This window comes from Cricetulus griseus, assembly GCF_003668045.3.
Source record: "Cricetulus griseus strain 17A/GY chromosome 1 unlocalized genomic scaffold, alternate assembly CriGri-PICRH-1.0 chr1_0, whole genome shotgun sequence".
NCBI lineage: Eukaryota > Metazoa > Chordata > Mammalia > Rodentia > Cricetidae > Cricetulus > Cricetulus griseus.
Window position 1 is genome coordinate 189,671,009 of NW_023276806.1, and position 15,746 is coordinate 189,686,754.

The 15,746-nt window shown below is 40.8% G+C and overlaps 1 protein-coding gene across 1 annotated transcript in view; it reads right to left on the bottom strand.

Moving 5' to 3' along the window:
* Nucleotides 1-15,746, bottom strand: part of Ubn2 (ubinuclein 2) — a 70,802-nt gene that overhangs the window by 14,817 nt on the left and 40,239 nt on the right. The window contains 7 exon segments of the mRNA XM_027391481.2: nucleotides 5,075-6,601; nucleotides 7,782-7,832; nucleotides 9,860-9,902; nucleotides 12,029-12,079; nucleotides 13,217-13,360; nucleotides 13,860-13,973; nucleotides 14,819-14,937. Coding sequence (XP_027247282.1) covers nucleotides 5,075-6,601; nucleotides 7,782-7,832; nucleotides 9,860-9,902; nucleotides 12,029-12,079; nucleotides 13,217-13,360; nucleotides 13,860-13,973; nucleotides 14,819-14,937 — 2,049 coding nt within the window.

Here is a 15,746-nt window from a genome sequence, read left to right on the forward strand (position 1 = left end):
AACTTAAAAGAAATTTATTAAGAATTTTCAAATCCAGCTTTATGACTAAATTAGAATGCCAGGTGACCTCAATGTTACAGTAACATTTAGAAGTTTCTCTAAGAGCCCCTTTAAGAAGTAGAAAACCCCACTGTTTTATAACATTTGGGAGCATAGACAAGCTGTCAATATTAGCTAGCTAAGCAGAATATATAGTGTCCATAATCAGATATGTTTTCTATCCCTTCTCCATCTTAAGAAAAAACAAGAACTGAAACTGCTTTTCTCACTCAGGCACTTGACCCTGTTTGGTGAGACGGCTGCTCCCCACTCACCTAGAGGAATACTCTGAAATGCACCCATACCGTTCTCCTGGTTAAGACCTTCCAACAGCTTTTTCCTCTTCACAAAGTAAACCCCGTCAGATCCATTCTACCTGGTGTAGCCCCATAGTTTGGTCACAGAGCACATGGGTTTTCATCTCAGGCTGTTTAACGTGCCATTTCTATACTGCTGTTTCCTCTAGCCCATACCAACTTCCTGTCTTCTCTACACATAGCTGTACCCTGCTCTTTCTATTCTCAGCTCAAATCAAATAGTATTTCCTTTAATAGGCTTTCTGTGGTCCCTTATGTTAGCAATAATCAATTTTTAACTTTTTTTTTCACAGCACATGCTTTCTTCCTTCCTTTCTTTTTTTTTTTAAAGAATAAAACTGGTGTTTAGCTTATCTAGAAGATAATGCTCCACAAGAGGATCAGGTATGTTATTTATCCCAGTTCCCCAGCACATAGTAGAGAGCTTGGCACACAGTACCCATAGCACCGAGTGATGGCTTTTAGAGTCATACAGTGGCAAATTACATGGTCATACAAAGTAAGCTGAAGGACAAGCAAGAGGAAGAATGCTCTGGAAGATAGAGTTAATGATCTGGGCTCAGGGATATTTTAACTTTGAGCCTTGTTCCCACTGTGCTTTGGGTAGCACTGTAGATGCCTTGTAGACAGGAGGTACAGGCTTCACAGAATAGACCCCACGTGTACTTCCTCATGGAGGATATCCACCTGCTTTAAGCACCTGGGTTCAACAGACATCTACAAGACTCAAGAGATGCTACATCACATGAAAACAACTACCCAATGACAGAGGGGACGTGACATTCATCAACTGTTGACTTTTCCTTGAGTCAGACCAGTAAGACAGAGAAAAACACATCAAAGAAGGCAGGAACCTTGGAGTTTCCAAGTCAAACAGTAACCTGGGAGTAGAAGAGTACCAGGAAGGAACTTGTCTGGAACACACAATTATTCTTAAGGCAATGAATGACTTCTTTTAGGATAAATGATAGTCAAATACAAGATGGCCAGGTAGATTTTAGAAGTGAAAAAAGGCAAAGGACAATTTAACCAGACACTTGAAGGCAATGAAGTAAAACAAAACAAAGCAAAACAAAAAAAAAACCCCACAAAACCAATTTTTAAGTAGACAAAACTCCCCTATCATTTTATAATAAGAAAGTAAATGAAGTCATAACTCTGATAGTGTTATAAAGACAATACTTATTATCATGGGAGAGTTAACCAAAAATCTGATTACTATTTCAGCAAAATAGTACAGCTACATGACAACTATAATTCTTATTTTTATGATGAAAGTCGCAAGACAACATAATGGTAACATTCATAAAATTAAGAGTTTATCATTCATTCATAGTGAGACAGGGTCTCACTATGTGGCTTGGACTCAAACTCAGAGAGATCCACCTGCTTTTGCCTGGGATTAAAGGTGAGCCACACCACACCTGGTTGTCATTTTTGCTAACTGGACATGGTAGTGCATGCCTATAACCACTGCATATGGAAAGTAGTGGCCTTGCTCAAGGCTTGTCTCAGAAAGAACAAAAGCGTGGACAGTAAGGAAGGTACGGGTCAGGAACTGCCACTTTTGTTAGAATTCCATTTTTTTTCCCTTTGCTCAAACTAAAGGTTAATTTTAGAAAGGACCACGTTTTTTAGCAAATAAGAACAATGATGATGAACAATTTTAACAGATAATCCCCGTTATCAGTGTGTTTGAGCTTTGTTGTATACCTCTCCCCATCTGTCTTTCCCTCTCTCTTTGAAATAAAGTCTCACTGTATCACCTAGGCTGGACTTGAACTTATGGGCTCAAGTGATTCTCCTGCCTAGATGCTGGGCTGCAGGTGAAGAACACCCACTCAGCTTTATTTCCTAATGATGAGAAAATTTTTTTTAAAAGAGACAAACATCGGGGGCTGGAGAGATGGCTCAGAGGTTAAGAGCACTGACTGCTCTTCCAGAGGTCCTGAGTTCAATTCCCAGCAACCACATGGTGGCTCACAACCATCCATAACGAGATCTGGTGCCCTCTTGTGTGTGCAGATATACATGGAAGCAGAATGTCGTATACATAATAAATAAATAAATAAAATCTTAAAAAAAAGACAAACATAAATATAGATTTCAACCATTGAAGTGCTAGTAAATTGAATTTGTTCTACATGAGTACACAATCCTGAACCCATGTGAGTAGAAGAATAACTTGGTATTATTAAGTATGTATTCAATACCAAGTCTTACACTATTCTGCACTGCAGAAAGTCTCTACAAATAGCAAGGGGAAAGCTTTTCATTAAATTCCTACTCCACAGAAAGAGGAGCAGCACAAGGCTAAAGCATTGCCTTGGACAACTCATTTCACAGATCAGAATCATGTTCTCAAAGACTTCGGACCCAAAAACTCGTACATCATAAAATGCATATTTTTAAAGATATTTATAACATAATATTAATATCGTGTAAGGCAGTTTCAATTTTAAAATACCCTACATATGAAAGGTGGTGTGCATAGGTGCTTTTATTTTCTTGTCTCTAAATTTGCTCACAGTGAATATATACTACTTCCAGGAGGGAAAAATTGATATTAAAGAAGTCACATCATTAATGTGAAGGACAAGTCTCTGAAAGTCTCAAAATACAGTGAAGGCAGAGACGTGAACACAATACAAGGTGATACAGAAGTCAAGAAATAGACGAACAACCCATCAGACATGGTAGTCCAAGGCTGTCAGCCAACAGCTGAGAGACTGCAGTAGAGAACTGCTACAAGTCTGAAGCCAGCCTGGGCTACAAAGTGAGATCCTGTCTTTTAAAAAAACAAAGTTTTAAACTAACCCTAAGCTAAGTGGGTGGGGTGTGGCAGCAAATGCTAGGGGTCTCAGCATCAGGGATAGGTAGGAGTACGGCAGGGTCCTGGCCAGTTCAGCCAAAATACAAATACCCAATGTCTAAGCTAAGCACGGAATCAAAACCAATTACCAAACATAGAATAACATAGTCTTTGCTTTTTATTCATTTTATTTATTTATTTATTTTGGTTTTCGAGACAGGGTTTCTATGTTGCTTTGGAGGCTGTTGTCGTGGAACTAGCTCTTGTAGACCAGGCTGGTCTCGAACTCACAGAGATCCTCTGCCTCTGCCTCCTAAATGCTGGGATTTAAGGTGTGAGCCACCAACGCCTGGCCTTGTTTTTTATTTTTAAAAAATTGGTAAAATTACTTTATTCTTGGGTTGGGAGAACTATACTGCGATGTGTGTGTGTGTGTAGGCCAGAGGACAACTTTTGGAAGTCTGTTCTCCTTCTACCATGTGGATCCCAGGGATCAAACTCAAGTCATTAGGCTTGGCAGCAAGCACCTTTACCACCTCACTGGCCAAGAGAAAAATATTCTTGAGCTGGAAAAAACAGCCAGGTCTGAGGCGTCTTGTGTTCTAAGTACAAAATCAATGAAAATTAGATAAACAGAGCTTTAGCTCAATACTGGGGTTTAAAGATAAATTTTCTAGCCATTTCAGCAGACAAAATACATTACTTATTAAGGAGAATAAAATAATCAGCATAGCTGCAGACTTTTGTATAATACAGAATATTAAGCAGGGAATTTGGGATGGAACTCAGTGACCAGGAAGTGTACCCAGACTCTTGTAAATGTTACAACACAGAAAACAGTGAGTATGTAGGCAAAAGCAATGGTAAAGCAGATACCATTCATGTCCCTTCTAGCAAAGAGTCCTTGGCTGAGAGCCAATGCAAACTAAAAACTGACCAACTGGGAAAATGGCATATAGGTATTCCAACAATTATACACGAATAACTAAAAAGTTAATGTAAAATAAAAATTTGGAAAGGATAAACACTTAAGGAAATAATACAGATATATAAATTTGATTAAATAAACAGAAAAGCTGGCTCAATGGTCCCTAGTACCCAAGTCAGGGGCTGACACCTGCTTGTAACACCAACTTCATGGCCTTCTTCAGCACTGCATCCAACATGCAAATCATGCCCCCATACACATTTATAAAGACAGAAAAGGTAGGGAGACAACTGAATATATGTTAATTTTCTGCACTAATACTTTGTTCTTGCTCTTAATAAGAGAGAGCTTTTGGAGATTTTGTTTTTTCAACATGGTGTCATACAGCCTATGCTGTGTAACAAAGGGTAACTGTCAACTTCCTCTCAAGAGTTGGGACTGTAGGGGTACACCAGCATGTCTGGCTAAAAGATAAAGTTTTAAATACATCCTCAAGCTTTATTTTCCAAAACAAATGTTAAGGTAAATGTGAATCTTTTCCTGATATTGGGGATGGAACCTGAAGTTTCTCATGTGCTAGGGAGACTGTCACTGAGCTAACACCCTCACCTTCCCATCCTATCTTCTTCCCATCCTATCTTCTAAAGTTTTACTTTAGTTTTAGTAAGACTTTGTTCTGCAGCCCAGGTTAGCTTAGAATTCCCTGTGTTCTCCCTACTTCCCTCTTCCGTGTTCTAGGATTACAGGTGTCACACACCACACACACAGCCTGACAGAATACTTGTTGATAAATAAAAATGCACATTCCAAAGAAAACCTCACCAGCACTATGATGTCAACTCTGAGAGCATTCCATGGCCACAGCTGTTAACAGCCTAGCATAAAGACATTCTCCATGTCGTGTATGTCGGTGACTCAGAAAGCCTGCTCAGTCTTACATTTATCACATGAGTGAGTGAGTGCACAGTACATACATACCTGCACACTGGCTGTGACCACTGAAGACCCTGAGGCAGAGGTTGGTCTGTGTGGAGTAGACAACGGTTTAGTAGCACCCTGTGTTCCACTTCCTGTTCCCCCAGATAGATTAGTCCTATTAGCTCCACTTGAGTTAAGGTTGCTACCTCTGCTGGCAGGTACATTCATTGGAATTCCACTCAGGCTGTTCTTCCCAACAGTTCCAGTGGATGATGAGTTTGTTAGTTTAGAAGGGGCCTGAAGAGCTTTTGTAGATGGAAGGCCAGAAGTGCGATTTGAGGGCAACAAATTCAGAGTGGGTGACTGTCTGCTGATGTTCACTCCACTGGGCTGTTTGTGGACAGGGTTGTTACTGGTGGAGTGGCTACTCTGGGCTACGAGTGTGTTTGGACTGGAGGAAGTTGGGCATACAGCAGGCTTGGGAGTTGGGTTGGATTTAGAAATAAGTTTAGTTGGTACTGAAGGCTTAGCTGACAGAGAGGGCTTGGGTGATGCGGAGGGGTTAGGTGAGGGCAAAGGCTTGGGAGATGCGGCAGGTTTGGGAGATGCAGCCATTGAGAAGGGAGATTTGAAACCCTGCGTGGAGATTTGTGACACCATAGCCTTGGCTAAATAGTTACTGGAGGTAGTGGTACTCGATGCTGTCCTAGAAACCAGGGGGTGGGGCCCCTGAGAACCATTTCCAGGTGACGGGGTAGACAAAGGGAGGCGATACGTCAGTGGCTTATCTGAAGTCTTGAGTAGTTGGGATGAACAGGAAAGTTGGGGGTTATTACTCAACTTCACCACTGGGTTGGTTTGTGATTTACTAATGGTGGCTTGTAATGGAGACACATAGTTCTGCTGGACAGCTGAGTGCTGGTGCACCTTTGTTGCTTGTGTTAACGGAGAAGCATCTTGGGCCTCTGATGTTCCCAGAGCATGAGAGGAGGCAGCAACTTGGGCTTGGGAGGATGAGACATGAGTCTGTGAAGAGGAAGAAGCATGTATCTGGCTGGACCTTTGTAGTCCTTGCTGGAGTAGCCTGGCTGGCAAATGTTCTAAGGAAACTTTAGGGTTCTGAATTGAAGAACCAGCAATAAGGCCTGAAGAAATGCCAGTATGAGCTAAATCCTGGGGTTTCTTTGGTACTGGCCCTGAGTGACCAGCAATGAGACTTGATGAGTGTGCAGTCTGAGTAGCATCTAGTCTTTTGGGAGCAGCCAGTGGTAATTTACTCATGATACTCGCTAGTTTGTCTTCTCTCAGTGCTGGACGAGGCTTTGTAGCTGGCACATTTAGCCTTGAGCCAACGGAGGGGCCTTTGTTCCCATTGTTGATGACGGCTAAAGCTTCCGAGACGAGATCCAGGGACGATGAGTGGAAAGCAAGGTCTTCATCGAGGGAGTCATCAAGGCAGATGGTTTCCTGGGCGGGCGCTAAGCTGGGGCTAGCCGATGCAGTGATGGCTGTGCTGGAGCTTGTGGAAGGACCGCCAACGGAAGCCAGAGAGACGGGAGCCTTCAGGTCTTTCTTTGGGCTACACTCCTAGCATAAACAGCATTATATTGGAAAAAATACAGAGAGTTAATTACAAATCTTAAACTTAGTTTTTACAAGATTAAGAAATTCTTGCCAGGTGTCGGTGGTGCACGCCTTTAATCCCAGCACTCGGGAGTCAGAGGCAGGTGGATCTCTGTGAGTTAGAGACCAGCCTGGTCTACAAGAGCTAGTTCCAGGGCAGCCTCCAAAGCCACAGAGAAACCCTGTCTTGAACCCCCCCCCAAAAAAAAGAAATTCTTATGACTAGCATTATTTTTTGGCTGTTATGACAGAGGTCTGTTGATAGCTCTGTCTGTCCTGGAACTCCCTAAGTAGACCAGGCTGGACCTTAATTCACAAAGATCCACCTGCCTCTGCCTCTGCCTCCACAGTGCTGGCATTAAAGGTGTGTCCCACTGTACTAGACCCTCTCTTTTTTTTTAAAGCTAGAAATCTTGAGAAGACTGCCAAAACCAAAACCATGTTTAGAACCAGCTCTCCTCATAACACAGTATGTGGCACACTCCACTATGTCCTTCCAAGTCATCTTAGCAGGACATGGAAAGGGGCTGAAGCACACCGACTGGGGGGACATCCCCCGTGAACCACACTTCCATCAAATATTCCGAACCAACTTCAACCCCAGCATCTCAGGAGGTTTTATTCTTCTGGCGCTCGGAAGGGATGTTGCCTTTTATCAAAACTACAACTTCTGTCTAATAAGGTTAGTGGGATGCTGACTCTGGTTTCCTGCTTCCTTGCATTTCTATAGCTACCCTCCACAGTACACAGGGAAACTTGTGAATCATTCAACCATATTTAAATCATATTTCTACTTAGTGTCTCCTATGAGTAAGACTATGCCCTAAGAAAATAAAGGTATTAGTAATTAAAGTGCTAAACATCTAAATGAGTATTTCTGTTAATTTTCTTAAAACTCAAGGAAGAGTTAAGATTATTATGGTTTAAAATACTCAGAGTAAAAATAAAAACATTAGCAAGAGCAACCAATTATTTGTTGGGAGTAATATAAAGTACTAGACTAACTTCATGTTTAATATTAATATAAAGACAAAAACTACTACACAGATTAATACATCATTTCAGAGGCTCTATTAGTTCCTTAGAAAGGAAAAGTCCCAAACCCAGAATCTTATATACTGATGTATACAGTCACATCACTTACCTTCAGCATAGTGGGGAAAGAACGAACAGGAAGGGTCTTTACCATCACCTCCTACGGTGTTACAGTAAGTAAGCTGTTAAGGAAGCTGTTACACTCTAACTTCCATAGCACTTATCCTAAACTTTTACTCTAAGAACTCCATCTTGAAAACCTCACTACCTATAGAAGCATGGGCATGATCCCATCAGGGTCACACTGTTGGCTAAAATGAGAGATAACACATGATATAAATGCTTACACATGTTGACAATCCAAGTACACTATTACTAAAACTCCATCACTAGAAAGAGGATAAGACTGAAGCAGGGGCAGCATTACCAGCACAAAGTTTCTATTTTAATTATTTTGGGGGGAGGCAGAGTCTCATATATTCATATATTCCAGGTTAACCTCCAACTCCCTATCAAGCCAAGGATCATGCGGATCAATCTTTGAACTTCTGATCCTCCTGCCTCTACTCCTTGAGTGCTGGGATTATAGTCGTATGCTACCACGCCTACTTAATGTGATGTGAGGGCTTCAAGTATGCTAGGCAAGCACTTACCAAATAAGCTACACTCATAACCCAACTATACTTTTTAGGGATGTTTTTATTATTACCTTTCCCACCTCAAATATTAATTTTAGCAGTGAAGGAAGACTTGTCCCATCTAAAGAATAGAAGAATGGAGCAAGGCGCACAGCCCAGCTTCTCCTAAGCAGGGTTAACATTATTTTATGTTCCTTTTTCTTTTGGGAGGAACAAGTTGAGACAGGGTCTGTGAATCCCTGAGTGGCCTGGAGTTATTTCTGCCTTTGGCTCCAGAGAGCTGGGATTACAGATATGCATCACCACACATGCCCGGGTACTTTATGTTCTAAACTAACAAATTTACCACCTATTTGTGGTGGATTTAATTGTTTCTGACGTCCACTGACTCTAACCTGTACTACTAAATCCCCTTACATAGTCTATATTTCAGACAGTAGACAGATGGGCTTTGTTATTTTTTGTCTGTTGCTTTGGGTTTTTTTGTGGTTCTGGGATTATGCTCAGGGCCTCTGGCATACTGAGTCTATGTTGGGCCTGAGATCCACCTACGGCTTGCATGTTTGACTTGTGCTGCAAACAGGGAAGCTTAAGACGCGGGACATTACACGGGGCAGAATCTGTTTCTGCCTGCTGCCCTGGGTCACTGCTAAATCAGTAAATTACTCAGCCATCTTGTGCAAGTCATGCAAACTAAACTAACAAAGGGGGCATTTCAGGCAGGACTTTTCTAGACTTTCTAGACTTTCTCCAGTCTAGAAACCATGGTCAAGACAGAATTCTTTCTGCTGGTAGCAGACGTTCCACTCCCTCGTCACCAACTAAAGACGTTATTCAGGGCCCTGCTTTATGCAGGGTTCTTTTCTCTTTCTGATGCACCAACCCCCAAGAAGCCCTACCTGTTGCTCTGAAAAGACAGTGACAGGGAATCTCTCCAAGGACAATGAAGGCCTCAGCAATAGACCATCAACATGGTAGTACCTCTCACCCCATCCCCCCAAGACAGGGTTTCTCTGCAGCTTTGAAGCCTGTCCTGGAACTCACTCTGTAGATCAGGCTAGCATCGAACTCACAGAGATTTGCCTGCCTCTGCCTCCAAAGTGCTGGGATTAAAGGTGTGCGCCACTAATGCCAGCTGGTAGAGTGCCTCTTTGACTCTGGAATCTCTCCTTTTAATTTATAATTTTAGCTATTTTCTTGGGGGGGGGGGCGTCACACAGGGCTTACCTGTGTAGCCCTGGTTGGCCTTGAACTTAGAGATCTTCTTCTGCCTCCTGAGTGTCAGGTATGCAACCATGCCCAACCATTCAATTACGTTTTTAAAAAATGTTATATTTTTATCCAATATTTCTATGTAGAACTAATGAATGCAAATCCCCACAGCTCCAGAACAATCTACTTCCCAAATGGACTTTTATGAAGTTGGAAACAAGCAACTCAGCATAACATCTATTACTCTTTGCTACACATCACGAGCCCTTTCCCCCTAAGAATCTACCCCCAACACTCACCAATTAGGACCAAAACTACAAATGTGCTGGACTCTTACCTTGACTTTGGGTTTTGATGCAGGAATCACCTTTTTCTTTGCCCTAAGATAAAAGATTAAAATGAAGCAGTTGTAAGTTAGGAATTAAAGCAGACCACCCTAATTCTTTCCATTATTTAGAAAGCTCTTTGAAGACAGAAACTACTCAGCTCACATGGGGACAGTCAGCAATATTTTTCTAATTCAGATTGACTGAAAGGGCAAATAATTACTAAGAGATATAGATAGGGGAAAACTAAAAGCCACATATAAAACATAAAATGACTCAAAATAGGTTAGCCTAAGGAAACTCATTTCAAAGGATTGATAAGAATTCACACTTATTTGTAAGAAAACAGCTTCGAGGTACGCCATACTCAAATCAGGCTACTGGGTTATGAATGACATTTTGCTTAAAAAATTTTAAGGTTTTATTGAAAATTATTTTTAATTGCAAAAATCAAAAATTTTTAGAATGATAACACATCAATTTAGTAAAAGGCAAGAAGGAAGCTTTGTAAGTTTGGGGTCACCCTGATCTATATAGTGAGTTCGAAGGCAGCTAGGGTTACATAAAACAAAAAAACTTTGTACATTTAGGAACCAGCACGAACCACCTGCTCATATGGAGTTTCAGGAAGGCAACAGTAAGTCTCCATGCCTTTTTCAGAGGAAGCCATTATAGCATTAAGACGGCCATATTTACCTATCCTATTTTCTGATAAAACAAAACAAATACAAAAACCCTAATAATAATAAAACAAAACACAAAGGTAACGGTAACAATGGAACTGTTTTTAAAAAGCAGAGGAGAGGACTAGATGTAGCTCCATGGCAGAACACTTGTCTAAAAAGCCCATGCTCAATGCCCAGCACTGAGGGGGTCAGACAGCAGCCTGTACTTGCTTGAGGAGCAGAGGCAGGGTCACTCAGAGGTCAGGAGTTTAAGACCAAATTGGGCAATAAAGCAACATTCTGTCTTCAAAGAGAAAAGCAAGAGTAGTAACAAAAAATAATAGATCTCTGTCCCATCTGGAACTAAAAATGTCCATTTCTTCTAACAATGTATAAAAGGAAAGGAGTGGAAGAATTTTATAATGTCATCTTCAAAATGATCATCTGGTATTTTACACTAAAGTGCTTAGCAGATTATAATGCACTAATATGTGCACTAATGCACATATTTCAATGATGCTGGAGATGGAACTAAGGGCCTTATGCATGGCAGGTAAGCACTCTACCAACTGAGCTACATCCCAGTAGATTAATACGTTTCCCCCAAAGCAACCATAAACAAAATATGGCATCTTCCTATGTATTAGGAGAATAGAAGTTCATTCTTTATAAAGTTTCGCTGGGCTGGGTATGTAGCTCAGTACAAGGGTGCTTGCCAAGCATATGCTGGACCTGTGTTTAATTTCTGGTATAAACATTTTTAAAAACTTTTATTTTTGAGTGACTATATACATGTGTACAGGTAGAAACATGTCTCAGGGCATAGATAGAGTTCAGAGGGCAACTTCCAGGAGTTGGTTTTCTCCTTTCACCATGGTTCTAGGCCTCCAATTCAGATATATATGGCAAATGCTTTTATTACTGAACCATCTTGCAGATCTAGAACCCTGCTTTGTATTTTTCCTATGCCCAATTGTGTACAGAGGAAGACTGACAGCTTGAACAAGGCAGGGAAGGGATGCATATCCAAGTGTCCTGTAAGTCTGCTCATCTAATGCAAGTTCCCATGCAGACACTAACAACAAGGGGAGCACACCTGAGCATCCCGTTGGATGGCTCCTGAAAGCAGAAGCCCAATTTAGACTAGGAAGATTTGAAGAGTACCTTGGGACTGTTTCCAAAGTCAGCAGTCAAAACAACAGAAAAACAAAACAACAAAAGGGTGGCAACACAGAGATGACCCACTTTGTCAATGAGCATTTGAGTAAGATTTTTGTTTCTGAAAACCATAACATAAGCCAGCGAGAGGTGGCACAAACCTTTAATCCCAGAACTTGGTGGGGCAGAGGCAGGTGGATCTCTGAGTTCCAGGGCAGCATGACATACAAGACAGCCATGGTTACATAAAGAAATCCTGTCTTGAAAACAACAAACCAAAACAAAATAAAACCCCCACAAAAACCCATAACATGAATAACAGCACATGGGAGAAATCTGGAGTCAGTATTTACTCACGGGGCAGAAGTAAGATGATTATGTACACTCCGGCTTTCCTTAAAAAGCATTCTGGAAAAATCAGAAAGACAAAATTATTTTTTATAGCAGGTAACATGGTAATTGCTTCACTTTTTGTTTTTTTGTTTTGAATACAGGATCTTGCAGTGTAGCTCAGACTATCCTCAAACTAAGTATTTTAGCTCAGGCTTGAACTCAAGATCACTAACAACTTGATTTTTGCTTATTTACCAAGCAAAAGTAGTAATGACTTTACCCAATAAAGTATTTCATGAGAAGTTTTATATCGTTTCTATGCATTTACAAGTTTTAACAAATCACAGAAAAGGTTATTTCTGTTACTATAAGGATGATAGGTTGATAGACAAGTTTCTTTTTTTCTTCTCTTAAAATTCCTCCAGCCAGGCATGGTGGAACATGACTTTAATCCCAGTACTCAGGAAGCAGAGGCAAGTAGATCTGAGTTCAAGGCTGCATGGGCTAGATAAACCCTGCTGGCTTTGAACTCACAGAGATCTGCTTGCCTCTGCTGCCCGTGCTCTGAGATTAGAGGCATGCAGCACCATGACCAGAAATTTTGATTCTGAAGATGGATTTCACAGCATCAGGCAAGCTGACCTGGAATTCTCTAGTCCACGTTGGCTTCAAACTTGCAACCCAGCATATAGTCTCATCAGTGCTAGTTACAAATGTGTGTTACCACATCTGGCTCTGCTCTAAATTCACCAGGAGCTTCTTTTATCTGTCAAAAAGGCCTCAAGTTTATAACCATCATCTCCTATTCCTTTTCCCCATTACTAAACTCAGAAGCAAGAAAAGGAAAAATAGTTTGAATTAAAAACAAAAAAACACATTATTATACCTATCTTATTTGTAGCTCCACAAGGACTGTTTTGTTAAATGCTGATCTGAAATAACACACACACACACACACACACACACACACACACACACAGGTTGTTTTTGTTTTTTTTTTTGAGGTTTCTTGATATATTAATAGAATGTTGAACATGTAAGTTCTTATTTTTTGAGATTATAATTTCTCCCCTTCTCTTTCCTCCCTCCAATACCTCCCAAACACACGAGTTCTTAGAAAAATCAATGTGATGTGTGTTTGTGTGCAAATACATCCTTAGTAACAGCAGACAAAGTAAGAAAGCACAAGATCCAGGAAGGCACATTTCTTACCTGGCCTGCATCCAGCCTTTTGGCCACAGCGGCTTCACCTCTGTTTCCATGAAGGATTTAAGGTAATCCTCAGCAGACTGGCTTTTATTTGGCTCTAATTCATAACATCCCAATTTGATCTCAACAAGGTTACATAACAAAGTCCTAAACAAATTAAAAATATATATTGACACAGAAATGTGAACTGTAAAACTATAGAAAGTAAAAATGGAAACAGGTATTTTTGAAGCACACAAATCTGGTGGCAATAAAGAATAAATTATTTAGACAATGATAAGAGAAATAAGTTCTAACATTGATCATTCACTGCATTACAATCAACCCCCACCATGAAACAATGGCCTCTGGAACTTTTACATGAGCAAAGATTGAAAGGGGTACAGTAAGCAGACAGTTCTCACAAGTATGTCACGTGCTTGTCCCTATGCAACCAGAATGACTTCACTCCACTGTTAAAACAGCTGACAAAATGCATTCGATGAAGACCAAAGCACCAACACCGTGAGGTGATCACAACAGGCTGCATTTCTTGAGTATGTTTTCTTAGACAGTAATCTTTGGTTGCTTCTGATCTAGTCCTCCACTTCCTGTGGATTGTTCTTCTATCTCTGCCTATAAATGAAGATTGACTAACAAAGCTCACCTAATGGTATCATCCCAGTGGAATTTCTTTCGTGGGCCTATGACTCGTTTCCCTGGTTTCTCATCGTCATCATCTTCAGATCCATTTTTTTCCCGTTCTTCATCTGCTTGCAACCTAAAAGATGAGTAACACTTTATGAAGCCAAGTTTTAACCCAGAATTCACAACCATATGGTTCTTAAATACGTCAGTTGCTCAGCCAAATGTTTACTCAAAACAGAACAAACAGGGAGCTATATTTCCACATAATATGGTAAATCTCAAATCACTACAAAGTAGATGAGTAAATAAGGGCTTTGAACTATAATACAGAGGTACAAATGCTCATCCTTTAGATGAAACTCTGTGTTCAGCCCTGCTTAGTAAAACCATCAGCATGTGAAGAGTCTCAGCATGAAGCCTAGGCTGGGCTGGAGCCTGACCACTCTACTCTGCTGACACCACCTACCTGCTGCTGTTACATGAGCGTCCCAAGTGCCTGTTCACATCCATACACTAACCAGACACAGCAGCTGTCTGACAGCACAGCAGCTGAATAGGAATTAACACACCACTTAAAAACATTTACTCTAGAAAATGAGGACAATTTAGGAACATCAATGTCGGGCATTGGTGGCGCATGCCTTTAATCCCAGCATTAGGGAGGCAGAGGCCGGTGGATCTCTGTGAGTTCGAGGCCAGCCTGGTCTCCAGAGCGAGTGCCAGGATAGGCTCCAAAGCCACAGAGAAACCCTGTCTCGAAAAACAAAAAAAAAAGAAAAAGAAAGAAAAAAAGAAGAAACATCAACTAAGTGCTCAGGTGGATTTCTGAGTTTGAGGCCAGGCTGGTCTACACAGCCTGGAACACAAAACAAAAACCCTGCCTGGAACACAAAACAAAAACAAAAAACAACAACAAAAAAGAAGAACAGCTAAATGTGATCTCAAATTCTAAAACCAGCCCAAAGCAGACGTACATACTTGGCACACTTGGCTTGACTGCGAGCCTGGCAGTCCTCCTGGTATTTGAACAGCTGTTCAGGCATGACGTTGCTAACAGCCAACTTCAATTTCTGCAGAGGTTCTCTTAAACGATCATCCTAAGGGGGAAATATATTTGGAGGTGTTTTTTTGTTTTTTTGTTTGTTTATTTTTGTTTGTTTCTTTTCAAATATCCTAACAAAACTTACTCTACAACCAGAACTTCAACAGGGGAAATCACATCTCACATATTGAATATAGACCTGAAATGTTGTCTAACATGGTATTTCTTCTACAGCCCCGACTTGTGAAAGGCACACTGAATGAAGAATTAGGAGGACTGTGTTTCCTGCTACACCAAGTAGAGTCACAGTTTTTGCATGCTGCCCTAGTAACAGTGTTCCTTCACATTCTTAAGGATGAGCCCAAGTTTTGGTCAATAAGTTTTACAAATAAACTGTAATATAAATAACCTAGAGAATAGGACAGACATTGCCCAGACTACTTACTGTTTAACTCTTGGTGTTGAAAGATATACTCCAAAAAGACACCACTCTGAAATACTACAACACACAATCTGCTTTGGTGACTACCAACAGGATGTGGGCACCCTGTTCTCCCAGTTGTTGCAAGCAATTATAACTTAAACTGAAAGCAAAAAATTAAGTTCAAGGCCAAATGAAAGAGGAAACTGAGAAACTCTTCTCCATATGGGTTCAGCATAGAAAGGAAACTAAGACTCAGGCACACTAAGCAAGCCTTTACCTGAGCAGTTCCCTAACAAGTCATTACAACTTTTGATAAAAGATATATTTAGCAAAAAAAAAAAAAAAAAAAAAAAAAAAAGGGAAAAAGTGACCCAACCACCCCCCCAATGCCATTGCAAAACATGTTTACTGGAGCAGAATGTTGTTTCCCTCAGAGAATT